The 27689-nt window shown below is 33.4% G+C and overlaps 1 protein-coding gene across 1 annotated transcript; it reads right to left on the bottom strand.

The window, feature by feature from the left end:
- Window positions 1-6273: 6273 nt before the first annotated feature.
- On the bottom strand, window positions 6274-7606 carry LOC100969035 (prothymosin alpha-like). Its single transcript, XM_003832013.6, has one exon. The coding sequence runs from the start codon at window positions 7472-7474 to the stop codon at window positions 7142-7144; it is 333 nt and encodes a 110-aa protein (XP_003832061.1). The 5' UTR covers window positions 7475-7606; the 3' UTR covers window positions 6274-7141.
- Between the last annotated feature and the right edge of the window lie 20083 nt (window positions 7607-27689).

The following is a 27689-nucleotide window of genomic DNA, read 5'->3' as shown; positions in this document are numbered from 1 at the left end:
TCAGATCTTTAGCCCATTTTTAGTCTGATTATTAGATTTTTTTCCTATAGAGTTGTTTGAGCTCCTTATACATTCTGGTTATTAATCTCTTATCAAACAGGTAGTTTGCAAATATTTGTTCCCCTTCTGTGGGTTGTTCCTTCACTTTGTTGATTGTTTCCTTTTGCTGTGCAGAAGCTTTTTAACTTGATGTAATTCCACTTGTCCATTTTTGCTGTGATTGCCTGTGCTTTTGGGGTATTACTCAATAAATTTTTGCCAAGACCAATGTCCTGGAGACTTTTCCCAATGTTCTACTTTGGCAGTTTTATTCTTAGAAGTCTTAAATTTAGTCTTAATCCATTTTAAACATTATTCTTTATAAGACATTATCAAATTAATTCTGACAATACATAAAATGAATAAGATATTATGACCAAATAGAGTTTACCCTGGGAATGCAAAGTGTTTGGCGTTCAAAAAAATATAATTCACTATATAAAATAAATATAATAGGAATACCATAGACCATTTTAATATATACAAAAAATTCATTCCAAAAATTTTAAAGCCTTTCATATTTTTAAGAAAAAGGTCCACAAATAGGAATAATAGAAATCTTCCTCAAATTTATAAAAGGTGTCTATAAAAAATTTACAGTCAGTATCATATTTAACAGTGAAAGGTTGAATGGTTTTGTGAGGACCATCTCAGAGTTCTAGTGTTGATATGCAGATTATTTTAAGCTGAAGACATTTGAGATTCTGTGAATTCAGAGAGGACTTCTCTGAGCTTCCTTTATCTGACTAATAGCAGGAACTTCTAGGAAATGAGACTACCATAAACCCCTTCTCCAGAGGAGTTTCATGGCCAAAAAGCTGACCTAAAGCCCTTGAGTACCTGAATAAGCAAATGTTACCAGGAGCTTTCTTATCTTCTATTTGTCCTCCTTAAAAGCAAACAAAAAACAACAAAAAGTTTTCTGCATAAAGAAACCTGTTTGTTCTTCACATAATAGCCCCTTTTCTCTACCTGTCTTTTCTCTACTGGGGTAGGTATATAAGCCTCTAACTTTAACCATTTAATGAACTCTGCCTATTCTTTTGCTAGCTTTTTTTTTTCCTTTTGTTCCTACAAATATTTTTTTTCTCTCTCTCTCTCCTGTTAATTTGCTTTTTTGCAGTTTAATTCATGGGCCCCCCAGGGAAAGAAATTAAGGTTAGGGAAAAGTCATCGCCTCAAAACAGTTTCCTCCTGAGATTTTAAATAAGGCAAACATGCTCATCTTTACCATTTCTTTGCATTGATGTACTAGAGGTTCTAGCTATTACAATAAGACAACAACTACAAAAAAATAGTAAAAGTCATAAACATGGGAAAGGAACTAGTGAAACTGTCCATATTTGTACTTTGCATAATTTTTTATTTAGAATATCCAAAAGATTTAATGATAACAAGAAATAATAAAGGAATTTAGTGAGAAAGCAGAAAAAAGGTTAGTATCAAATAATATTTTTATATACTTTATAAAAATTTTGAAAATATTCAGTAATTATAAATAATTACAAGTAGAGTGGTGTGAAAGAACTTTAAATATCTATGAATAGTAGAAGATGTCTGCAATTCTACAGCAAAAACTATAGCACATTATTGATAGTAAAGTTCTAAATAAATGCAGCAAGATGCCTTGTTAACAAATCAGGAGACTCAACACTCTTTAGATGGCAATCTTTCTCAAATTGATATACAGATAAAACAGAATTCTAATACAAATGTTGAGAGGCTGATTTGTATACCTTACAAGAAAATTCTAAATTTAAAGGCAAATATAAAGAAGCTAGAAAATGACAGATATTATAAAATAACAAATTTAGATAATTTTTCTTACATGAGTTCACTATTTCCTATGGAGCTACATTAATCAATACAGTTTATTAACAATGAAAGGTAGACATATAGAAAAATTGGACAAAATAAATTGTCCAGAAGTAAATCCACATACAGCTATAAAACCACTTCAACGGAGAAAGAAAAGTCTGTGTAACAAATGGTGTTAACAGAATCTCCATAGAGGAATAAAAGAACATCAAATGTGATATCATACCATGCTCAAAAAGTAACCTAAAATTAACCATAGACATAACTATCAAATCTATAAATAGAAACTTCTAAAAGAAGATATGAATGAGATACAATATTTCTCAACTTCAGATAAGTAAATATTCCTTAGATTAATAACACAAAAGCACAAGCCATAGAACAAAATTATCACAAAGCATACTATATGAAAGTAAAAACTTCTGCTCTTCAAATGTTTCCAGAAAACACAAAAAGATACTCGCCATCAACATACACAGACTCGGATAAAATATTTATTACATGTGTAATAGACAAAGGAATTATACTGAGAATATATACATGCCTCTTAAAAAGCTACAGTTAAAACAGAAATAGCCCAATTATATATGGACAAACATTTCTTTCACAAGGAAAGCTACAAGAATGTCCAATTCACATATAAAATAAATGCTAATCATTAGCCATCAGAAAGATCCAAATTAAAACCACAGTGTCATACCACTAAATATCCATAAGATTGATTCAAAATTTAAGAGTGACAATGTCAAGCAATGTGGTGAAATATGGGGGAACTAGAATTCTCATAAATTTTCTATATAACTCAGATATTCTAAGTGGATTTCTTTCTTAAAATGTAAAAACATATACCTGTGTGACTCAGTCATTCTGCTTCTACAGATTTATCAAAACAAAAGTAAACTTATAGCTACATGAAGACTTTTATTCCAATGTTCATAATACCTTCATTTTTGTAATAGCTGATGAGATATTAGGAAAATATCCATCAATTTATGAATGATAAATCAATAAAGGTGTTCTCGTTCAAGGGAATACTCATCAGCTATAAAAAGAAACAAGCTATACATGTTTGCAAAAATCCAAAATCATTTCAAAAATAAAAAATATCAGCCTCCCTCCCCACCAAAATATATACTAAATGATCTCACACTGAAAAATACACACTGTACTATTCCCATTCTAGAAGAGCGAGTTAATCTGTAGAGTGAAAGAAACAAAATCAATGGTTGCCTAGAAACAAGGGAGTAATAAATTGAAAAGGGGAATGAGGAAAAATTTGGAAGGGATGGAAATGTTCATTATTGTGATTGTGAGGAGAGTTTTGTGCATATATACATGTGTCAAAAGTGATCAAATTGTACTGTTCCAATAAATGGAGTTTATTTGCCTTCCATTATATTTTAATGAAGATATATATATATATTTCTTATGTATATCTATATATAAACATGTATGTCCTGAACTTATTTTTGTTAAGAACTATATAATATATAATATATATAATATAATATATTATATATAAAATATATAATATATATATAATATATAATAACTCTCTCCAATCACCTGAGAAAATGCTTACCTAAAGTTAATAATGGATAACTTTGGATTGTGAAGTTTTGTGTTGTATTTTGCTGTTGTTTTTTTTTTTGTTTCATATATTGCTTTACTTTCGTAATGGTTGTGTTTCATTTGTATTTCTGAAGTATTAAAAATCAATTAACGTATTAACAAGGTATCCATAATCAGAGATAAGAGAGATGGTGGAAATTATTCCCTGAGCAAATCAAGGACCTCATATAATACAAAAACAAAGGTATCCTTGATTTATTTAGAAGGTCTTCACTTTGTATTTACAGCACCAAGCGTAGTGCACATGTGTTATAGGTATTCACATACAAAACATATGTAGTCTATTTTAGGGTATATTAATGCTATTTACTCATAAGCTATTAAAATATAAGATAAAATAATTAACTAACATTGTCTATTTATTTTATGTACTTTGTATTGCACTTGGTGCTGTTTGATTTAATCCCCAGAACAAACATTTGTTTGTACTTTTGGGATGTACTTTTGGGATGATTCCTGGACAGCTAATGAAGAACAAAATGCAGCAAATTTGAACGCTCATGGCATTTACTTTTTATAGAAAAGCTGGTAAGATAGCTCTCATTACACCTATTTTACCCATCAAGAAACTGTATTCTACAATTGGTTTGGACACTTCAGCAACTCACATATCAGCAGAGGTATATTTCCTTTTGAGCTTCAAATAAAATTTCCTGTAACCTTATGCCATGTTCAATAAGTGAGAGGCAGGTATAAGGTTTGCAAATTTAAATCTGGCTATGAGCTGCTGTTTCTGATGCATTAGTTAGTGAAATGCTCACTCTATCATCTTTTGATTTCTCTACAGATTCCAGATAATAATGAACTCAAATAACACAGATATGGTTGTCAGCTCTTTAATTTCCATAAAAGAACAAATAAAAAACAGTTACAATGAAAAACAACCACCACCACAAGAAAACAGCCAAAGAAATGAAAGCAGCATGAATTAAATAAGAAAACATTAATGTTAAATAAAATTTAGTTGTTTCTGACAGTGCAAGCTCTCTTCTCTACTTTTATTCTTGTTTGCTCTAGACTTCATGCTCATGGACATGTCCATTACATGACGGTTAAATATGTATTTGTTGTGTCCTGCTAAGCTCTTCTAGGGCCTTAACTTGCATCTAGAGTAGTCATGTTCATAAACAGCTTTTTATACAAATTATAAGTTGACAAGCAAACATATGCTTGCATAAAATCAATATCCGGTGAGTGGTGAATGAAGCCAGTATTCACATATCTCCAAAGCGCAGACTTTTCACTGTACCTGCTGCCTCATATCTGTTAATAATAGCAAAAAAAAAGTATAGAGTAGATCACAGGAAGATTACCTTTTCAGACCATACCACGTCGCATGAGCAAAGTAGCATGTAAGCATCCTGCTTGTGAAAATAGTTAAATGTATTTATTGATCACTATGGACCAAGAAATATGATTAGAGTGTATCTCTGTTTCCTGATCCCTTTAAAATAGCCATAAGAAGACACACATATTCCTATCATTAGGAACCATTGGTGTAGGATAAGTCCACAGTGACAGATCTAGTAAGTTATGGTGGCATTATCTCAAGCAAGTCTGTCTTATTCCAGAGCTTACTGTGTTAACTACTATTCTACACTATTGGCATATTATTCAAAAATTATGTGAGCATTGCAGATTCTGCAGAGGCAGATAATGGGGTGCTTAGAAATCAAATAACTTTTGCAGAGTGACAAAACTGGTAATGATGGAATTTCTAAACCTAACCTTTTTCTGTGGCTCCAAACTCTTGCTCATTTCACATCACTATGCTACTGCTCTAATCAATGCCATTTCTGCTTTTAGAAGCCAAGATTCATCACATCTATAAGTTCTAATTAAATCTAGTCAGCCTACTTTTTCTGGATGGGGCTATTGTAGTGTGAAGCCAAAAATTTCAGTGATCTGTAAATGACATTAACTAAGGCTCACATTGTAGTCCAAGTGTGGTGTTTAAGATTTGTCTTCTTAATACATGTGGCCTTTCAACAAGCTTATTTTTTTGAGACATAATATGTAATGTTTTAGAGTTTAATACCATTAGTAATAGGTTTCTGTTTTCAGGTTGATTCATTATCATACAATAAAATACTGTTAGTTGTCTTAAATGTTACACTATTTATTATTGAACTTGCATTGAGTTGATTTAATATAGGTGCCAGGCAGAATGCTCTCAGTATGAATTGGCTTATGAAAAAAAATTATATATTACATATATACACACATGTTACTATGTAGACCTCAAAATTTATTTTTAATTGTCAAAGGTTAATTTGTTGAATTATTTATCTTCTGAAATAGATGATTATTAAAATAAGCTGTTATAAATCTTACAAAAATAATTTTATAAAGCTTAAAAATCCCTAACGTTACAAATAATTTTTTCTACCAAAGCATAATTAACAAAATATCATCCAAATTGAAAACCATATAGAAGAATATAAGCCATTTTCATAATTTTATATTATTTTGAACTAAACAATGGTTTACAGTACATATTAGCTATCAATACGTATTTTTAAATCTATCCTCAAAGATATAATCAGATTAGGGTAATTGTTGTGAAAGCCATATATTTAAAAACATACTTTATTAAATATGAGAGCTCTTATCCAAAGAGAAGAATAAGTATTTCAGCTCTCTCCAAAAGAAAAACAATATTAGAGTATTTTTAAAGTTGTAAAAACTCAATGTTATTCTGTTATTTAATTGAACAATGAAAACAGTTTAAAATAGATAATATAATCATTCATAAGCCTTTTTTCCCCCTACTTTTTCCCCCAATTTTACTTTTTATAATTATTTATTTGACACATAATCATTGTACATATTAATAGGGTATAGTGTGATGTTTCAGTACATGTGTACATTGCATATTGATCAAATTATGATAATCAGTTTGTTTACCATCTCAAACACTTGTAATGTCTTTGTAGTTGGAATGAAATATATCTTTTTTTTTTTTTTTAGAACAACTCAGCAAAATAAAATTCCTGTTTATTGTTGGACAACATTGTTTCACACATACATCAAACAGGCCAAAAAAAAAATAAACGGCAACTTCATAGACAAAAAAAGGAAAAAAAAGAAACCTTTTATCTTTGGCCTTTTTAACCATCTCATACAAACCAACTCCTTATAGTACAGCTAAGTACATACACAAAAAAGTTACTGGAATGCTCAGAATAAGATTGTTTTTCTGTTGTCATTTTTGCTTTTTTTACAAGGTTTTTTTTCTCCTTTGAGATTATAATGAACATGGTCACACCACAAGTAAAGTCAGAAGTAGGACAGAGAACGCTCCCAGGGCTGGTTTGGTCATCCGAGATCATTAAAAATGGCTGACCCTAACAATATGTATAAAAATATAAAATGTAAATAAAAAATACAAACAAATTTCCTTTTTAAAGTACTTTTAAGAAAAAAAGCATGGCCTTGGAAGTTTTGGTTCTTTTTTCCTCCCCTGTTGCAAATTCTCATGGTTTGGGTTGGGTGGTGGAGAGCGCGTGTCATCTGCGGGTGGCACTGCCCACGGTGGGCGGGCGGGCCTCTCTACTCGAAGGTGACCACGTTTAGATTCTGAGACGGGAAGTGGAGGGTGAATAGGTCACGGCGGCCTTTTTTTTAAGTTTAACTTTTCCTTTTTTGCTGTCTAGTCATCCTCGTCGGTCTTCTGCTTCTTGGTATCGACATCGTCATCCTCATCATCTTCAGCTGCCCGCTTGCCCGTAGGTGACTCAGCTTCCTCATCTTCATCTCCATCCTCTTCCTCACCATCACCTTCTTCTTCCTCCTCCTCTTCCTCCCCACCTTCTTCCTCTTCTTCATCTACCTCACTGTCAGCCTCCTGCTCCCCATTTTCCTCATTAGCATTCCCGTTAGCAGGGGCGTCTCTTCCATTTTCTGCCTCTTCCACAACTTCCTTCTTCTCCTTTAAGTCCTTGGTGGTGATTTCGGAGCTGGTGTCTACGGCTGCGTCTGACATGGTGGGGCACGCCGGTGATCCGATGCAGGGGATTAAAAAGAAAGCGAGAGTTCAGGGACTCTGGCGATAAAGCTGCCGGAGTCTGCGGTGGCGGAAGAGGCGCGCGGCGGAGGCGGCTGCGGCGAGCAAGGAGGCGGCTGCGGCGAGCAAGGAGGCGGCTGCGGCGAGCAAGGAGGCGGCTGCGGCGAGCAAGGAGGCGGACGAGGAACAATGCAAAGATGGCTTTTCAGAACAGCCAGTGGGGCGGAATGAAATGTATCTTAAAATGGTTGTCTACAATTAATGTGGCATCTTTTCATTTTCTCCAAAAGCCATTATTGAAGCATTTTCCCCAAAATTAATGAGTAATAATATAAAGATAGAATACAATCTACTTATTTCATTAATTTGAGAATCAAGTATGAAAGACAGAAAATTTGGGAAGTTACATATGAGATCCTCATTATTGTGTATTCGTTTTAAAAGAATAAAACAAACTAAATACAAGCATCTTCTCCAGTTACTTTAAATATTATGGTAGTCTTATAGGAAAGCTGATACATTTATTTTCCTGAAACACATTTTTTTCATACTAAAAATAGGAGAGGGTTACCAGTCCATTTTCCACAAAAAATACAATATACTTTAAGATAAACTATTCTTTTTTGAGAATAAGCATAAACATAAAATGAAACAAAAAATATGACTCAAAAGGTATTTTTTTCTAATTTTGACAAACTTAAAATATATATGTATTAAAAGACAGGAAGGTTTGGCATATGCTAATTTATAGGGTTAGAGGCTGGCAGAACTGGAATAATGGCAAAGCTCATATTCAAACTCAAGATCTCCCTGAACAGGGCAATTACCAGGAGGTCACTGGCTTATAAAAATGCACTTGTGATGAACTGGTCTCTGGAAGGGGTTTGGCTGGAAAATGGCATGAGAAAACTCGTTAAGGTGAAGAAAATAGTCAATCCTCACCTAACTTTGTCAATAGGTCCTTGAAAACCACCACTTTACATGAAATTTTGCATAACAAAATTTGTATAGGCCAATTAATATAAATAAGAGTTAAGTTCCTGTGGCATATTTCTGGTGAGAAAAACATCACCAAACTTCCAAATAAAAACACAAAACACTTTTAATATTAAATATTGAAATAAATGTGAACTCTACCTATATTTATATTTACAAAATATTAATAAATCAAGTAAGATTATTATTCACCCAGTAATTTCAGTTCTGGGTCAAGCCTATCCCAGCAGCTCAGAGGTGAGGAAGCAACCCTAGACAAAACACTGTTCCATGGCAAGGCATACTCACTCACACACCCACACTCACTCAGACTGGGACAATGTAGACACGGGAACGAACTCAATGTGCGCAGCTTTGGGATGTTGGGGGAAATTGAAGTGCCCTGAGAAAACCCACACAGACATGAGGAAAACATGCAAACTCCACACAGAGAGTGGCGCTGCTGGGAGTCAATTTTTTTTTCTCATCAACATTATACTGAAATGAAGTTGAATGAAATAATGTTATTCAAGAACCTGCTCCAGAAGGTATCTCTTTTGACTGGTCATGCCATATATGAATAGAATCATTAAAGCTCAATGAAAAACAATAATCTATGGTACATTGAAAAATAACTAAAAGAGTATAATTATAATGTTCATAACACACACAAAAACACTGAGTGCGGTAATGGATACCCCATTTACTCTGATGTGAATATTACATATTGTATGCCTTTATCAAAATATGTACCCCATAAATATATACACAAACTATGTACCCATAAAAATTAAAATTAAAAAACAACTCAATGGGCCGGGTACTGTGGCTCACGCCTGTAATCCCAGCACTTTGGGAGGCTGAGGCGGGCGGATCATGAGGTCAAGAGATTGAGACCATCCTGGCTAATACGGTGAAACCCCGTCTCTACTAAAAAATACAAAAAAATTAGTCAGGCGTCTTGGCGGGAGCCTGTAGTTCCAGCTACTTGGGAGGCTGAGGCAGGAGAATGGCGTGAACCTGGGAGGCAGAGCTTGCAGTGAGCCAAGATAGTGCCACTGCACTCCAGCCTTGGCGACAGAGCAAGACTCCCTCTAAAAAAAAAAAAAAAAAAACTCAATGAACTGAACATTTTAAAAAGACAAAAGTAGTCATCTTAAAATAAGATACATTGCAGGAAGCATAAAATAGAATTTTGTTACTGCAAGCAAGAAAAACTGGCTCTAGCTTACTTAAAAGACTTAAAAGAAAATGCATTAGAATAAAATTTGAGGAAGCTCTAGCCAGAGCAATCAGGCAAGAGAAAGAAATAAAGGGCATCCAAGCTGGAAGAGAGGAAGTCAAACTATCTCTGTTTTCTGATGATAGGATTGTATACCTAGGAAACCTTAAAGACACCTCCCAAAACTCCAAGATTTGATAAATGAATTCAGTATAGTCTCAAGTTATCAAATCCATTTACACAAATTAGTAGCACTGCTATATACTATTTCTTTTTTAAACTTACTAAAATGTATATGGCAAATATTTAGTTTTCAATTACATTGGGTAGAATTTACAACTTTCAAAAATTATGCTACAATTCAATATTTTGCATAGTAGTGGTCCGAAAGACCAATAAATCTAGTAACTGTCATGAAGAATTTGCTAATTTTAAAATATGGAAATATGTGAAAACTTTGAAAATCTAAACTACCATGCATAGGCCAGTTTCTCATAGATTTAGATTTTACCATTTAAAAAAAATATACAAATCATCAGTATAATACAATTCAAAAATTATCTGGTTCTACAGGTTAGCTCATGCTATATTGAAAGAATTACATTAAATTCTTGATAAAATAACATTCTGCTTGATTATAATTTTTTACTTGATAGATTTGTAGTGGCTTTAATTCTTATTCCATGATTTATTTTATTTTAAATTAATATAATGATTATCAATTTTATAAATTGCTTCTGACAGTGAAAAGAATCATGTGACTTTCAGAATGAGGTCAACTCCTCTCAGTAACATTGCAATATATCACAATGATTCACGTTTCTCTATTATACACAAATGTAAAGGACAAGATGACTTTGTAACCCTGATTGTCTGGGAACACTGCCAAAAACCGGATTTTGTGCTACACTGATGTAATGGAGAGAGATTCACTCTTGAATTGTATTATGTTCTATTGGATTAAAAAAAAAAAGTCACAAAACATTTACCATAATGTTGACTGGTCATTAAGTAGAAAATCCTGATTATAATGTAAGGGCAAAATTAAAATGGCATATATAATATATCACATATTGTAATAGCGTTATTAAAATGAACAGATATTATAATAGCTATATTAGGGATAATACAAATTATAATAAATGCATTATTAATAATTCACATTTATATTGTTTTTACTGTATACTATGCACTCTTCTGGGCACTAGAGCTAGAAAATCAACAGAACAAACAACAGCAGATGTCACTTTCTAAGGGAATTTATCACTTGTTTGGGGGAAGGCATACAACAAACCCTTAATCAAAAATAACAGATAATGATCAGTGCTATGATGAAAACTAGATACCACATTATGCGAGTGAGTGGGATGTTTTACTTAAAACATACCCAGAGAAGGTGATATTATAGATTGAACTGTGCTTTCCAAAAAGGTGTATGGAAGTGCCAAACCTTGTACTTGTGAATGTAACCTTATTTCAAAAGAAGGTCTTTGGAGATGTAAGACAATTAAGAGGAGGTCACTAGAATGGGCCCTAATCTAATGTGATTGTTGTTCTTAAAAAAAGAGAAACATGTAGGCACAGAGACAGAAGGGAGAGCACTGCGTGAATAGAGAGGCAGAGATTAGAATGCTACAACTACAAACCAAGGCATGCCAAAGCTTTCTGAATCCAAGGCTAGGAGCAAGGCGTGGGGTAGATTGTTTTTCAGAGCCCTCAACAGGAATGAACACTGTCAGTACCTTGATTTTGAACTTCTAGTCTCCAGAACTGTGAGATATAAATTGTTATTTTAATCCACCTAGTTTGTGGTACTCTGTTAGGAAACTGATATGGATGATATTTAATTTCAGAACTAATTTGTAACAAAAGTCAACTCTGTGAAGAATTGGGGAAGATGATTCTGAGTAGAAGAGTCAGATACTGCAAAGACTTAAGGCAGCAGCAATATGGGATCTTAGGCACAAGACATATAAAGAAGGTGGCTGTGTGTGTAGTGTGAAGATAATTCGGTAGGGAGATAGTTGTAGCCAAGTGTGAAAAAATAAAATAAATCTTGAGATCCCCAAATCACTACGCCAAGGGAAAAGTCAAGCTGGGAACAACTTCAGGGAAACCTGGCTCCCATTTTATTCCTAAATAAGATCGCTACAAAGATTAAAAAAAAAAAAAAGCTACAAACCTCCCTCGCAATTTGCCCACAAGATAATTCCTTGTGGGCCTCAAGATCTTTACCCTAAAACAGTTCAGTTAAATTTCACTGGCAATATAAACTGATGGCTTATCCTCACAGGTCCTGGATAGAAAGTCATCCCTCTGCTCACCTGAGACAAATGCATATGATAGTGCTTCCTCTGCCCTACTGTTTATGTGAAAATGCAGTTTTACTGAGCCAGGTTAAATTGTGTATTCAGTGAAAGGCTATCAAGGACCGCAAAGAATGCAGCCTTTTTTATCTTGTCTACATATGATCTGGAAGCCCTTGCTTCTAGTTGTGCCACCTTTCCAGATCAAACCAATGTACATCTTACAATACATTGATTGATGTCTCATGCCTCCCTAAAATGTTCCCTGGCCACCTTGGGCTCATGTTCTCAGGACCTCCTGCAGCTGTGTCATCCGCATGCCCTAAACGTTAGCAAAATAAACTTTCAACATTGATTGAGACCTGTCTCAGATATTTTGAATTCATAAAAGTGATACTGAATAGGCAGGGGAGACAATTAACCCTGTTGTTCAATTAAGGAGCTCACATATTATTATAAGTAAATTGGAAAACTTATTTGAAGACTTTAATAATAACAGAATGTTGTTAAAAAAGAATTCTATTTCAAAAAGAACACTCTGGAGAATGGATAGTGGAAAGAGGGAGGTGGACAAGAGCAGAGCCCACAGAGCAGTTCAGCATGTACTGCAGTGACTGGTGTCCTGAACCATAAATACCTGCAACTTTTATGCAGTTGATCAGCACTGGAGATGGTGAAGAGTAACAGATTTGTGATATATTGACCAGAATTACTGGGAGGAGTATGTGTGTAGTGAAAATGATTAGAAATAAAAAATAACTTAGGTGTTTTGGGCTTGAGATGCTGGGTAGTTTGTTGATATCATTTCCTGACATCAGAAACATTCTGAAAGTGTCAGGGGCCACAAGTTCACTTTGGACATTCCAGGAAAGAAAAGTCTATTAGCTATGAAATTAAAATGTTAAATTTACAGGTTTGAAATATTACAAATTTAGAATTCGGGGTGACCTTGTGTGTGACGGAATGTATTTTGGAGTAATCAACATAAAGTTGATACTTAAAGCTCCAGACCTAGATATATAAGATGCCCATCGTTAGAGGAATATGTGTTCTTATGAATTACTCTGTAAGGTCTACAATACTCAAAACTGGTTAGATGTGGAGCACACAGAGTATATTGATCAAGAATGACCTTGAAATAGATGAAAATTCCAGATTTGATTCAGAAATCAAAAGCAGAAAACCAAATCAGCACTCAGGAACAGATTCCTGCAGACACACAGGTCTAGCATACAAAGAATGGGTTATTTTGCCATTCTTTGAGAAAGGAATGAGTTACCTACTGAAATGAATTAAAGGTGATTCCAAGCAGACAAAAGAACATGTCCAAATTTCTGAGGGCAAAGGAGCACACAATACATTAAAATAAATAGAAAAGAAATCCTTTCAGTATGATTCAAGGTAAGTAATAAAAAATGAGACCAGGGATGAAATCAAACAGCAGGTCAATTGTTCTTAGTAAAACCCATATCAAGCATGTTGGACTTTACCCTTACTGGCATGGGATGCCTTTTAATATTTTAGACCAGAAGAATGCCTGTGTTACATTAAATCATCATTCCACCTGTGGTGTGAAGAATAGATTTGAGAGCAGTATTAGTAAGCCCCTAATATGCTGTATTCATGTTTCTTTAATAACTGCCCCTACTATGCTGTATTCATGTTTCTTTAATAACATTATGTCACCGCAACATGAAACCTCGTGAATACTTCAAGAAACTTCAAGAATAAACACGTTTCATGACTATTCTTAACAACCTAAAATAAGACCTACAATGAAGATTGTAACATTGCTCAGTTACCTGGAGTAGTCTTGGTTTACTCCTGTGCTTTGGCATAATTAAGTGTATCCTTTCATCCTTAAAATGTTCCAGGTCAGTGGTGTTCTAGTGAATGTTCAACAACTGCTGGGGAGTGCAGGTCCTAATTTTTAGCATTAGCTGATTTCCATGGTGAAAAAATTACCACTGTGGTGACCAATTCAAGTGAATCATTTTTAAAACCTGGCTTACAAAACTTTTTTTTAACAATCAGCTCATCCAAGCTAGTAAAATTCAGTTTCAGTCCAGAACTGGTTCGATTTTCTATAACAACAAATTACCTATTATTAGTACTCTTCTACACTCAAATGGGACTCAGTTTTGATTAAAAATTAAAAGGTTACATTACCTAAAATTGAAAGGTGTTACTGAGGATAAGCCATATAAACATAGTAAGTAAATGTTAGCTTGTACCATGCTTTGTAAATGGAATCAGTCTATATTTCACAAGGAAATGAAAAGTAGGGTAAAAATATCAATGCAAATACTTTTCCTAAAATAAAAATATTAATTTATTAGATCAATAATTTTATACCTCATACATTACACTTTTTAAAATACTGGCCTATATAGAGTCCATAATTATAAATGTTATTTTTGAAGGAATTTTCTTTTTATATAAAAATATTTATGCACAATATTACAAGTATCTTCTAAAGCTTATTTTGGAGTGTTTTAAAACAAATCCTTAACTTTTGATTATAGATTTTTCTCCACAAATTGAATAGCTTATATATTTATTTGATATCATTATTAACAAATTGCTTAATAAGTTTGAAACAGTTGAAATGCCTTCTATTAGATTATTTTAATATAATAGATTGAATTTAATTAAAACTAATCAGGGCCCAGAAATTATTTTAATTACTAAATAACAAAATGAAAAAAATGATGAAATATCTTCAAATCAGAATTAGTAATAAGTCAGATAAGTCAATGTGTATAAAATAGGCTGCAACAACATTACAAGTAACATCAAATAAGAGAAATGAATAAGCTGGTTTTGCTTAACATAATTTCTTATGTAAAAAAGTACTCATTTGGCTTAATAGACATTTTGAAAAGTTATTAGTATAAATCATCAATGTTAAAAAATGTGAAATGCCAGTAGTACCAGCTAACCAGGTGCAATTCATAAAATCTGCTTTAATCAAGACATTTGTCAAATTAAAATGTAAATTAGGACTAACTTACAAAAACATGATGATGGTTTTTAAAATCGTAAAGGAATTCACATAGAAATGTAATAGCAAATTATGTTAAGAATGTTTGAGAATCTTTTCTGCCAAATTAGAAAAAAAGTCTAAGACTTCTGCTGTGCATGTAGCACCCATCTTTTTCTGCAATTCATCCAGGATCTGAGTTATAAATGGTTCTTGCAAATGTCAGCCAGAATTCTCCATATTAAGGAGAATGTTCAAGGGTATCCTGTGGGGAAAGGAGAATTTAGTTTTAATGAGTCAATCTTTCTTTCTGTTTGGTGTGCTTTAGCTTTTCTGTTCTGAGTCTTAATGGTTATTGCTGGAATGGTCTCACTTGGCACATTGCACTGAGATGGATTGCTATTTGCTCACAGGAAAAGTTTTGTAACTGACTAATTATGTAATTCATTGCAATATTTTCCTCATCTCAACAACTACAATCTGGATACAGATTGTATATGTATGTATGTTTGTGTGTGTGTGGTTTCTCCTATATAATTTTATCTTTCTTAAGTAAATGTAAGATGCAACATAATTGCCACTCTGAAAAAAAAGGTCATTTACACATCTAAAGAGAATATCCATACACTATCAAAAAGTATCTTAGAAGATATCAGTTAAAAGAAGCACATTACTTCACTAATATTACTTTAGTAATTAACACATTGTACTTGACTTTTAAAAACTTATTTACTATAAAAATATGAATTGGATATTCTTAATGTATCTTGATTTGTTTTTTAAAAAGAAAGCAATGTGGCACAATCATTATAATCAAGGAAGTTTTAATTTTATAGAGGATGAGACTTTAAAAAGAATATTAAAAGGCAGTTTAGAAATAATGTCTTCAATATACAGTAGTTCAGAAGAATTGCCACAAAAAAGAAAAATAAAAGTAGTTTATGTGTCTATAAAATAGCCCAGGTTACATATTTCCAACTATAGTAAAATGTATACTTTGGTTAAGAGAATTATGTACATTATTTCAATTCCCTATTCCCTACCTGCTCAGAAAACAGAGGTACACTGGCAATGTTATATTGGGAAATGTGTTAGAAAGAGTAAGAAAAAGACATTTGTCAGGCCGGGACCCGCAGCCTGCTACCTAATCATGCTTTCACCAATTTCCTGCCTTCACTGAAACAAATTTGCAGCACCGCTAGGTATAGTTGCCTGCTAAATACTTCATCCTTTTGATTATCTGAAAGTATTGTCCCTCAGATGCCAGTTAAATTGAGCCATTGGTATCATTAAAAATCCTAACATCATAGCATGTGTTAGCCCTCCTAGATACCCAATTGCTGTGATAATTCTAGTCCTATATATTTTAAGAATCAGGTTCCCCTCTATTTACCTTTCCATCTTATATCTGGAGAGCTCTGAAATCCATAGGCATGAGCTTGCTTATTAACTAAAGCAGAAAAAGCTATCATACTAAATGCTCCTTCCATTGACGAGACAAATGGACCACTGGAATATTAGCATATTCAGTTTAATAATTATATTCAAAAAGGGATGTTTTAATATTTAACATAATTTTATCATTTAGAATATATGATATAGAAATATTAAAATATTACCATATATAATTTTATGGAAAACAGGTGCAAATGTTGATATAATAAATTGAGGTTATAACCTCAATATATTTCTCCTTAATATTATGTATAAGCTTATTCTGATAAATATTTGACCCAGGTAAATTTGTGTTCGGTTAGTTTTTTTTAACCTATCATATTGGCATTATTTTTTAAATCATGTTTCACTGTTGAAGAGTCTACAAATAACACTATTGACTTTATTCAGTCAACCAAAATGCAATACCTGATCATAACCTAATATGAAAGGAGAAATCTTTCTAATCAACAACAAAGACACAGAAGATGGAAATAAGAAATATAAGTAGCTCTGATATCATCAGACAAGTTTTAGCTTGCCAGTTATTCAAGTAAGTTGCTATGTTTATGTTTGTGTAATGAATAAAACCCGCTAGATGGTCTGCTTTCTTTTTCAGTCTTAAGAAATCTCGTCAGTAAAGTACAAGAATTTTAGTCCATAGATTCTTGATGTCTATTACATATATACACTAACTTTTTAAAAAAATTTTTATTATTTTCCAATCATTAGCTCTGTTCCAGCTGTTTCGAGTTGCCAAGTTAAATGATTTCCAGACTACTGAAATATTATACATTGCTTCTATTCATACAAGACTGAAGACATAGTTGTTTTGTTTTGTTTTGTTTCTCTTGTTCCCAAAGGGCTATTTTTAAACACGTGTGCTGTTTGCTTCAAAGTTTTGCATATTCTCAAAGGAAAACACTCCCTGAAATTTATTACTCAGTAGTTTAATGCATTTAGTGTTTAGTAAAAGCTATGGATGAGAAACAAAGAAAAACAGAGAGACTAAGAAAAATACAGAAAGCGGGAGTGAGAAGAAGGGAGCCAGGAAAAGAGGAAGGGAGGTGGGGTTGGAGGGATGAAAGGAGAGAAACATAGAGGTATTGAACTGTAGTGGCTAAGAAACAGGTTTCCAGAATCAGAAAGAATTTTAACTGTGAAAAATTTTAGTTCTTTTTTTTTTTTGACATTAGTCTAATTACATAATCCTTTGCAACTCCGATTTTCTTTTTCTTTTATTTATTTATTTATTTATTTATTTATTTATTTATTTATTTTAGATGGAGTCTCGCTCTGTCACCGAGACTGGAGTGCAGTGGCGCAATCTCATCTCACTGCAAGCTCCACCTCCTGGGTTCACGCCATTCTCCCGCCTCAGCTTTCTGAGTAGCTGGGACTACAAGCTCCCGTCACCACGCCAGGCTAATTTTTTGTATTTTTTAGTAGAGACGGGTTTTCACCGTGTTAGCCAGGATGGTCTCAATCTCCTGACCTTGTGATCCGCCTGCATCAGCCTCCCAAAGTGATGGGATTACAAGCGTGAGCCACCGCACCCTGCCTAATTTTCTTTTAAAAATTGATATGATATATTTTCTTACTTCACAGACTTTTTAAATGGTAATCAACTTGGTTAATCCATGTGAAGCACTAACCACAGTGCCTGTCATGGAGCATGCAGTTGATAAATGTTAGCTATTATTATTATTACATATGATTGTGGAATACAAAATCAATGCAGTGATGATGTATTTCTAATATATAAGACTGTTGTTACTCTTTAAATATAAAGAAACAATAGTAAAATATTTGTAGATGGAGAGTAATCTATAATTTCTAGCTTTATGCCATATATCCTTATGGAGTGTCTAATGCGTTCTAGCCATTTTGATAGGCAGGTAGACACTGGGATAGCAAGAAGGATTGCATTTAATTTGAAAGAGGGAAAATTACAATTAAAAATGCTAAAATATTACGATCAAGCTATGAAAAAAACACTACAGAAGCACATAGGAAGAAAATGCTAAACATTAACTTTAGATATTCATTTCTCTGAGATGATGCTTGAAGACAGAAAGAGTTGTTTGTACACACTTCTGTAGATTACAGCAGAGAGAAGCTAAGAGATCCCAAATTATGTGATCACATTCACTAAGAGCTAGATGTGAATAAGAGCATAGCATTATGATCACAAGATGTGAATAAAAACATATCATTATGATCAGCACTAGCTTCAGGGTGTAACAAAAAAGTTAGAAAAGAGATAAAATATTTTACTTCCAATAAAATGTTTCTGGTAAATTATCTGTATATTTCAGTGTAAGGTATTTTTCATAGCATAAAATACCTAGTTACTGCCCATAATTTTTCATGGTGCACTATTTTAGGACACTCTTATTATACCAGAGATCTAGATTTTTTTGATGAATTTAATGCACTTCATTATTCAATAAACAGCTTATTACTTCTCAAATGTCTTGCCTATGGGTATTTATTATGCAATTGAAATTATTTTGGATATCTCAACATAGCAATCTTTAAACAGGATGAAGCTTATTAAAGTACAGCATAAATAATAAGCTTATTGCTACCATGGATAGTATTTGCAAGGTTTTGATTAAAATCATGTCATAAAAACATATCTTTTTTTGGATAACTTATTTTACTCAGAGTTCAAATAGGGCTTATTTAGGTAAATATAATTAATTAGACACTAAATTGTAGATAGAGTCTGATGGAAAAAGCTACCATATTTCCTAGTTTCTACGTCACATGCAGCTGCCTCTGTAATAGTGATAGTGTTGCTGTCTCCCATTTTTATTTAAATGTGCAAGTTATTGGGAGAAAAATGACTTGAATGTTTATGGTATCTTACTATAGATAGGTCTTTCTTAATGTGCAGCCTTTCTAAATTGTAGTAAGCACACATTGATCAATATATTTTAAAACTGAATATTTACTCCATGACAAAATTGATACTGCTTTTCTTACCAGAGGAGGGTCTTGACTACAAGTCGTCCAAGTTCTTGGTATTTTGAACAAAGAATTGAATAAAAAGCACAAAGAAAGCAACAAAAGAATGAAGCAAGAAAAGCACAGACATATTGAAGTGAAAGTACACTCCACAGAGTGATAGCAGGCTAGAGCAGGGGACTCAAGATCGCTGGTTACAAAATTTGCTGGGGTTTAAATACCCTCTAGAGGTTTCCCACTGGTTGCTTGGTTACACACTATGTAAATGAAGGAGTGGCCCACCACCAATCTGGGCACAAGAGGTGACCAATGAGAGGCTGAAGTGAAGTTGCAAAGTTACACCCTATGCACATGAAGACTGGTTGCAGGAGGAGACCAATCAGAGGTACCTTCCATTTTTCCTTTGCCACAGTAGTGGAAAGTGGGATGTTGCAAAGGGAGTTGCCTCTGATCCTTTTGTAACCTAGGCAGGGAGAGGTAGAGGTTTCCTTTTCATTCAGTTCTAGAAAGTCAGCGGGAATCGACCTTAGGTTCTCTGCCTCCAGACCTTATTCTCCCGCCTCACACAAAGAAAAATAAGGCAACTTTTAAAAAAGAATCGTTTGATTGGTGTCTAATAAAGTGTTTTCATGCTTTTTTTTTTTTTCCAATTATATTTCTGCAACGAAATTTCTTCAGGAGCCAGAAATTCTTCTCTGGCTAATGGATGCTTCTCAGTCTGTGAGCAGAATATTCTGAGACAATAACGTTATTTAAAAATATATATAGTTCATTATGCATCACTGAAAGGAAGAACTACTAAGCAACTTAAGTCATCCTGATCTGAAGAAAATTTAATAGAATGAAATCCAATATTTCATTTGATTCATAGCAAAGATTGGGTCCTGTGCTACAAAGTAGGGAAAATATTCATATTAAAGGTATTGCAAACCAGAAAAATAAAAAATTATGCAATATCTTTTCTAAGTGAAATTTCATTTTTTTTCACAATGGAACTGCAAATGAACAGAAAGATTACATCAACTTTAAGCACAGCTTTAAAATATAAATAGGACCAGTAATAAATTGATGGTGCATGTTTGAGCTTTTTTTAATTCCAATTTTCTGAACTTCTGATTTCCTCCTTTATCTTGATCTTGTTGCAATGTGCTTGTTTTACTGTACCTTTCGAGATACTTGCAATATTTTTATTTTCTACTTAGTAAAATTAAAATACTAAAATATAGTATTCTATATGTTTGAGATTTTATTAAATGTATCAATTCAATAAATATTTATTTAGAATTGAAAATAACTTCCTTTTACAAAGATCTAGGCATACTAGAGAAGCATTTAAATTTATTATTTTACTTCTCTTAATTTTAAAAATAGAATGCAACCTTTATGTACGTGTTGTATATAAAATAATATATATATAATTAATAACTCAGTATCTGTGTTGCAATTACTTCTTGGTCCATATTAGTTTCCTTAGTTATTCCTATTTCTGTTGGGCTTTCCTTATTATTTATTTTAACAAAATGAAGGATATGCAGGAAGTAAAGTTAAAACATGAGTTTAAGAATGTAAAATTTAAATTCAAAGGAAGGAAGAAAAAAAAACAAGGAAATTAAGTTTAGAAGACACAGTTTACAAATACATTACATCATGATCACCAAAGCTACATTTTTAACTGAAAAGTTGCTCTTCATAATGATATGGGAGGGGGGCAGGGAAGTGCTGAGTAGAGAAGGGTGGGGTACCTGGCAAGGGCTCCACCCTTGGGCCTGTGCCCAAGGACCTAAGTAAGGACAGACACTCCTCTTTTCCTGCCCAAATGTTGCATTATCCAAGAACACTTGGGTCCACCACGCCCCCCCGCCCCCCATCCTGTGCCCATAAAAACCCCAAGACCTTAGCAGGCATACACACACGTGGCTGGACATCAAGAGGAACACACCAGCAGACGAACACTCTGGCAGATGCCGGAAGGCCATTGATGGCAAAACCATGCAAACACTCAAGGGAATTCGGTCAGAGGAGAATCTGGCGGCTGGGCAACCCGACTCCAGGGGAAGACCACCTTCCCACTCCATCCCCCTTCTGGCCTCCCCATCCGCCTTGCTGAGAGCTACCTCCACTAAATAAAACCTTGCACTCATCCTCCTAGCCCACGTGTGGTCTGATTTTTCCGATACACTAAGGCAAGAACCCAGGATACAGAAAGCCCTCTGTCCTTGTGATAAGTTAGAGGGTCTAATTGAGCTGATGAACACAAGCCGCCTGTAGACGGCAAAACTGAATGAGCATACTGTAACACAACCCACTAGGACTTCAGGAGCTATAAACACTCAACCCTAGATGCTGCTGTGGGGTTGCAGCCCCATGAACTGCCCGTCTGCATGCTTCCCCTAGGGATTTGAGCAGTGGGGCACTGAAGAAGCAAGCCTCACCACCATCGTAAGCCTTAGGAGGGGGACAAAGGAGCTTTTCCCATTTCAATAATATTACTTATAACGACAATACAATTGCCTAAATCAAATAGAGAATAATTATAGCTTGAGAAAATAGAAAATTCGTGTGATACGATTTTACTTAAGTGTAAAGGTGCACTTAGAAATTTTGTTCCTGAACTTGAAATCTTATCTCTATTTTGAGAGGATATTCAGACATATCTTAGAGGAAAATGATACCCTGGAAGTGCAAAAAAAAAAAAAAAAAAAAAAAGTAGAAGAAAAGCATATGAGGTAGGCCCCACACTTACCCCATTTCTCTACCTAGAAAGAGTCTTTTAAATTTGACTCAAGTAGATGAAACCCAAGGACAGCATGGTAGTCCGGCTAAGCAGAGTAGACAAAGGTCAGAATTCAGGGGTAGTGCTACAGTTGGAAATTTCAAGGAAACTGTATGGGACTGGGGTTCACCAAAAATCCTTATCCAAGGTCTGCTCTCATTGTGCTCATGATGACACTTTAAAGGCCAAACAGAAAGCAGCTGCGACAGACCAAAGAGTTCACATGGAGCTGGGAGACATTGGCATTCTGACCCGTCTGACTGGACGGACTTCAATAATCTGAGACATCTGCTGACACAAGAGAAAGGACACATTTTAAGAACAAGGACCACATCATGTTGTAAGAACTTCTCTAAACCCTTTAAGACAAAGCCTAAAGTGAAGCCTCAGAATGTTCAAGCGAAACTACCATACATTAACTGTTTGTTAGAACAAAACTAAACACTCTGTAAAGGAAGACAACATACCTCAAACCTGGATGTTAGAAACAGCAGACCCTTAAGGAGTTTAAAGAAACTATTTTAAGTATAGTTGTAGACTTACTAGAACAGATGATCTTCAGAAGTAAAGATAAATCATAAGAGAAACATTTAAATGATAAAGTCAATTGCACAAATCTGCGAGTGAAGAATACAATATTTGAAATGAAAAACATTTATTGGATGGGTTTATTAGGAGATCAGATACTACAGAAGAAGAGATTAGTGAACATTAGGAATTTACTAGTAGAAACTATTCAAACTAAAACTCAGAGAAAAAAATAAAAATAAAAATGGTAGAGTTTCAGTGAGTTATGGCAAAGTATCAGTGAACTATGAGGAAGTTCCTAGTAATGTAGTACATATGTATTTGGAATCTCAAAAAAAAAAAAAGAAAGAAAGAAAAAGAAAAAGAAAGGCCTTAACAGATCAAAATAGTGATTGAAAATTTCCCAAATTTGTTGAGAAACATTGACTTCAAGACCCATGCAGCTCAGTAAATGAGAAGCACGATGAATACCAAAAAAAACCCACACATTGCACATCATAGTCAAACTGCTGAAAATCAAAGGAAAAACTTTAAAGCAAGATGAAAAATCACAGAATACCCACGGAAAACAATGATACAAACAACAGCTAAATTATCATCGGAAAATAAAGGTATAAAAAGGATTATATATTTAATATGCTAAGAAAGTAAATTATCAACCAATAATTTTGTATCCCATAAAAATATTCTTAAACAGATGTGTGTGAAATACATATTCAGAAAAATGAAAACTGAGCACAGGGTTCACCATATATATGCAGTACAAGAAATACTAAAGAAAACTTTTCAGGCTGAAAATAAATTGTACCATATGAAAATTCAGATTTGTAGTTAGGAATAATTAGCATGGTAAATGACAAATTATAAACATGTTAGTAAATAAGTGAATGATTTTTTTCCAACAAGAAACTGTTTAAAGGTAGTAAATTTTATCATTAGGTAGGACTTGTACTATGCATGGAAGTAAAATATATATTAGAAACAACACAAAGGGTAATTGGTTAATGAAAAAAATGTTATCAAGTTGAGAGTTTCTTATATTTGTGTAATGGAAATTGTGAAGTGTAAAGTAATAGGATATTAATTCTAAGTAAATTATGAAAATGTAAGGAGGCCTATTTCAATCTTAGCTACAAACACTAAAAGTTATAAAGAGAAGTATAGCAAAATGTAGAGGAAATAGATTGAATATTAAGACATATTGGTGAATTCCAGAAAAGACTGAAAAGGGAAAACTATTTTTAAAAAGCATATAAAACAAATTGAAAGCAGATAGAAAAATGGTGGATGTCAACACAAATATACCAACAATTACATTAAATAAAAATAGATATTTTTTTCTGATAAAATGAATCAATTATTATATTGAATTAAAAAAAATGACAACATACTGTCTACAAGGAACCCCATGTAAGATAGACAGAAAGTCACAGGTGGGTTGAAAGTAAAAGGACAGAAAAATAAACAATGAAATCTTAATTTATAAAAAGGCTTTTATGGATCATTTAAATTTTTTAAAAAATATTTTTTACAAGGTAAGGAGAGTAACACTTTATAATAATGAATGAATCAGTTGAAGAAGAAGATATAACAATGACAAATGGATATCTATCTAATAAAAGAACTTCAATATACATAAAGCAAAATCAGAAAGAACTGAAAAGAAGGATAAATCCACAATCATTGTTAAGGATTTTACTGTTCAGCTCTGGGAAATTAAAATAAAACAAGTAGACAAAACATAGGAAGAATATTGATCATCTGACCAAGACTATCCATCACTTTGACCTAATTTGCATCTCGAGATGTGTAGAATACTACACTCAAAACTACTGTGTATACAGCTTTTTCAAAAAATTGAACATGGAATATTTATCAAGATAATTCATGACTTGTCTATAAAATATATCTCAAAGCAAATAAAACAAAAACCAAATAAAAACAAAATACGGTATATCAAAATAGTAATGCTGATAAAGCAGTGCTTGGGGGGGAAAAAACACACACACAAATGTAATCCCAGCTTCTCAGGAGGCTGAGGCAGGGGGATCACTTGGGTCCAAGTTCTTGAGGCTGTAGTGAGCTATGATTGAGCCACTGTACTCCAGCTTTCGCAACAGAGTGACATACTGTCCTTTCTCCCCTCCCGAAAAAAAAAAAAATTCGAGGTTTGAGACATAGCAAATTGTGCTTTATCAAACTCTCTAGAAAAATGTGATACACACTGAAGTTTGAAAACCGTTGGTTTTAAGTCATTTCAGTTACTTCTCGTCAGAGAGATACATGCCCAATGCTGCTCATGGACAGTGAGAGTGATACTGCTACAATACCATTGCCTGAACAATACTTTTAAAAGTAGACATATTAAAAGGCAGATTTCAATCCAATCAATTGTCAGTTAGAATAGTTGCTGTTGAAGCAGTCCATCACATTTCAAACCTTTACCATGGGCTTGGTAGTTTTCAGTAACTGAAGTGCAATAGATATTAGCTTCTTAAGGAAATCCTCCAATTAAAATATTTAGGACATTAAAAATGCACCTTGAAGAGTACTTCAAGTCTGTGTCTTCATGAAGATGTTTTAATATATATTTTTAATTTAAAACACAAATCATTCAGCTAAAATATTGATTTATCAAACAGTGCTTTTGGCTAGACTCCAAGCTGTTTTGAACATTTGACTCAACTGACTGGTTAATTCATTCTGTATTTTCAAAACAGTTGTATAGAAATATTTTGGGAAAATGTAGAAGTTATAATATGAAGAATGCCAACATTTCCTAATGCTCTCATTAAAATTCTAAGCTCATTGAATTATTATTTTTTACTTTTGGTCTCATGGATTTATGAAGTTTAATTCAAGTTCTGAATGTCTAAAGTACAAATATCCATACTAATTAGAATTCAGTCACAACAGACAAGCTTAATTGGGACAAAAAAACTCCTGAGAAAATTACAGTAGATTATTTCAAGTCTGAGCATTTCAAGGACTTCTTTGTTATGCCAAGATCCAGTTATTAAGATTTCTCTTGTCCTTTCATGATTTCTTCACAATAAATTTTACTTTCTAGGCAGTTTCATAAATGAGTAACTGGTATACTACTTCTCGTTTTCAGAAGGACTTTGTAATTATGAGCAAAATTGCTGTGATTTACGTTCTGTCCTATAGATGATAACACAGAAATAAAAGAAAGTCATGGGATAATTATAAACACAGTGGCAGAATCATCTTCTTATAGGAATATTATAAGCAAAAGATCTTGGACAGTTTTACTCTGCCAGCACAGATGCTCATTTAAATATTTTCACAAAATTCACTATTAAATAAATTGAGAGTAATATCTTTATTTCAAGTGTAAATTAGCAATCAAGAAATACTAAAGTCAAAATTATAGATTTTAAATTGTGTTTGCAAATTTCTAATCTTTATATTAAGTCTGAAAATCCAAAATATGCTGCATATTTAAATGTCAGTGTGTTGGTTTAGATGTCTGGGCTATAATAATAAATATACCAAATATCAACTGGCTCAAACACAATAAAAGATTATTCCTCAGTCACGTAATACTCCAATGTAGTTTCATGATCAATAGGCAGTTCTCCTTTGTATAGTGTGTCAGAAATCCAAGCCCTTTAAGTCATTTGGCCTGACACCTTGTTATTATAGGACTCCAGCTAGCATAGAGAGAGAGGCAGTTTGAGAAGAAAAACACACGCCAAGCTTAGTCTCAAAATAGCCCCTATTACTTCTTTCATGTACTACTCTTTAGAAAACAGTCATATGGTTATATCTAAAGCAAGGGAAGTTAGGAAGTGTAAAATAGTTGTGTGCTGAAGAAGAGAAAATGCATTTTTTTGATTAACTGATAGTATTCTCTGCGGCAGTCAGTTTAACCTAATTTAATGCTAATTCAATACTTCCCAAAAAGCTCACTTTATAGAGACAAGCTGAAGCAGAACTGTCATAGTTTAAATTGTATTCACAGCATAAGTATTGAGACATCCCAATAAAGAGATAAGACACAAAGAGAAATTGCACAAAAGCACACCCAAATCAAAAACTTACGACACAGGGTTGTGTGTCTGTGTTTGTGTGCACTCTTATGTGATGTCTATGGAAGTTAGCTATGGTAGGGTAAAGACAAATGTTGGTTTTGTATGTGCATTTGAAAATAATTCTCATTAAGATGTGGCTATATCTGTTCCCACTGCTTCAATTATCACTACTGAACAGGTATGAAACGTGGGGTATTCAAAATAATGTAAGTTACGGATTCAAATATTCTAAGTATGCTATCTTGGTAAAGCTGCTTACTAATAATGTGACTTTGGGGAAGTTTTTAAATTTCTTTTAAATCTAGCTTCTGATTTTTAAAAAGACAATTTTTCTACTTTGAACATTTTGATGATCACATGAGATGATATATAACAACACTCTGACCCACAAAAAACAAACTGTAAATAGTACCTATTTTTATGACTCCCATATCTCCAGTTCTGATCTCTTTCCTGAACTTGTGGCCCATTTTTCCAACTTCTAATTTTTCTATTTTATTTTGCAATAAGTTAAAAGCACTGCTTCCTACTTTTACCAAGATAAGTAGATTCCACTATTTAAAAAAAAAAACAACTGTAGAATTACCTCCGTCTCCATCATAAAGCCTCTACTACAGCCTCATTATATCTCATGCATAATGAGCTAATTGCATAATAGACCGTGTCTATGTCCTCATTATGCTGTTTCCACATGTTTTTCTAAAAAGATTACTTTCTAAGTCTTCGAAGGCATCTTGTTACTTGAGGAATTCTCAAACATTTACTATGATTTTCAAGGCTCTTCACAAATTCACCTTATCAAAACTTTTGCAACATCTTTTCCTGTCATTCTCTTTCCCTGATCCATAAATACTATCTTAAAGGCTAACTAAAGGTTTGCATACAAAAAAGCTATTATCATCATTAATTTATACATCTGTCCATCCGGGAATATGTGCTCAGAAC

This window comes from Pan paniscus, chromosome 14 (assembly GCF_029289425.2).
Source record: "Pan paniscus chromosome 14, NHGRI_mPanPan1-v2.0_pri, whole genome shotgun sequence".
Taxonomy (NCBI): domain Eukaryota; kingdom Metazoa; phylum Chordata; class Mammalia; order Primates; family Hominidae; genus Pan; species Pan paniscus.
Note: the sequence above shows the minus strand (reverse complement) of the source record. Positions and strands in the feature narration are given on the sequence as shown.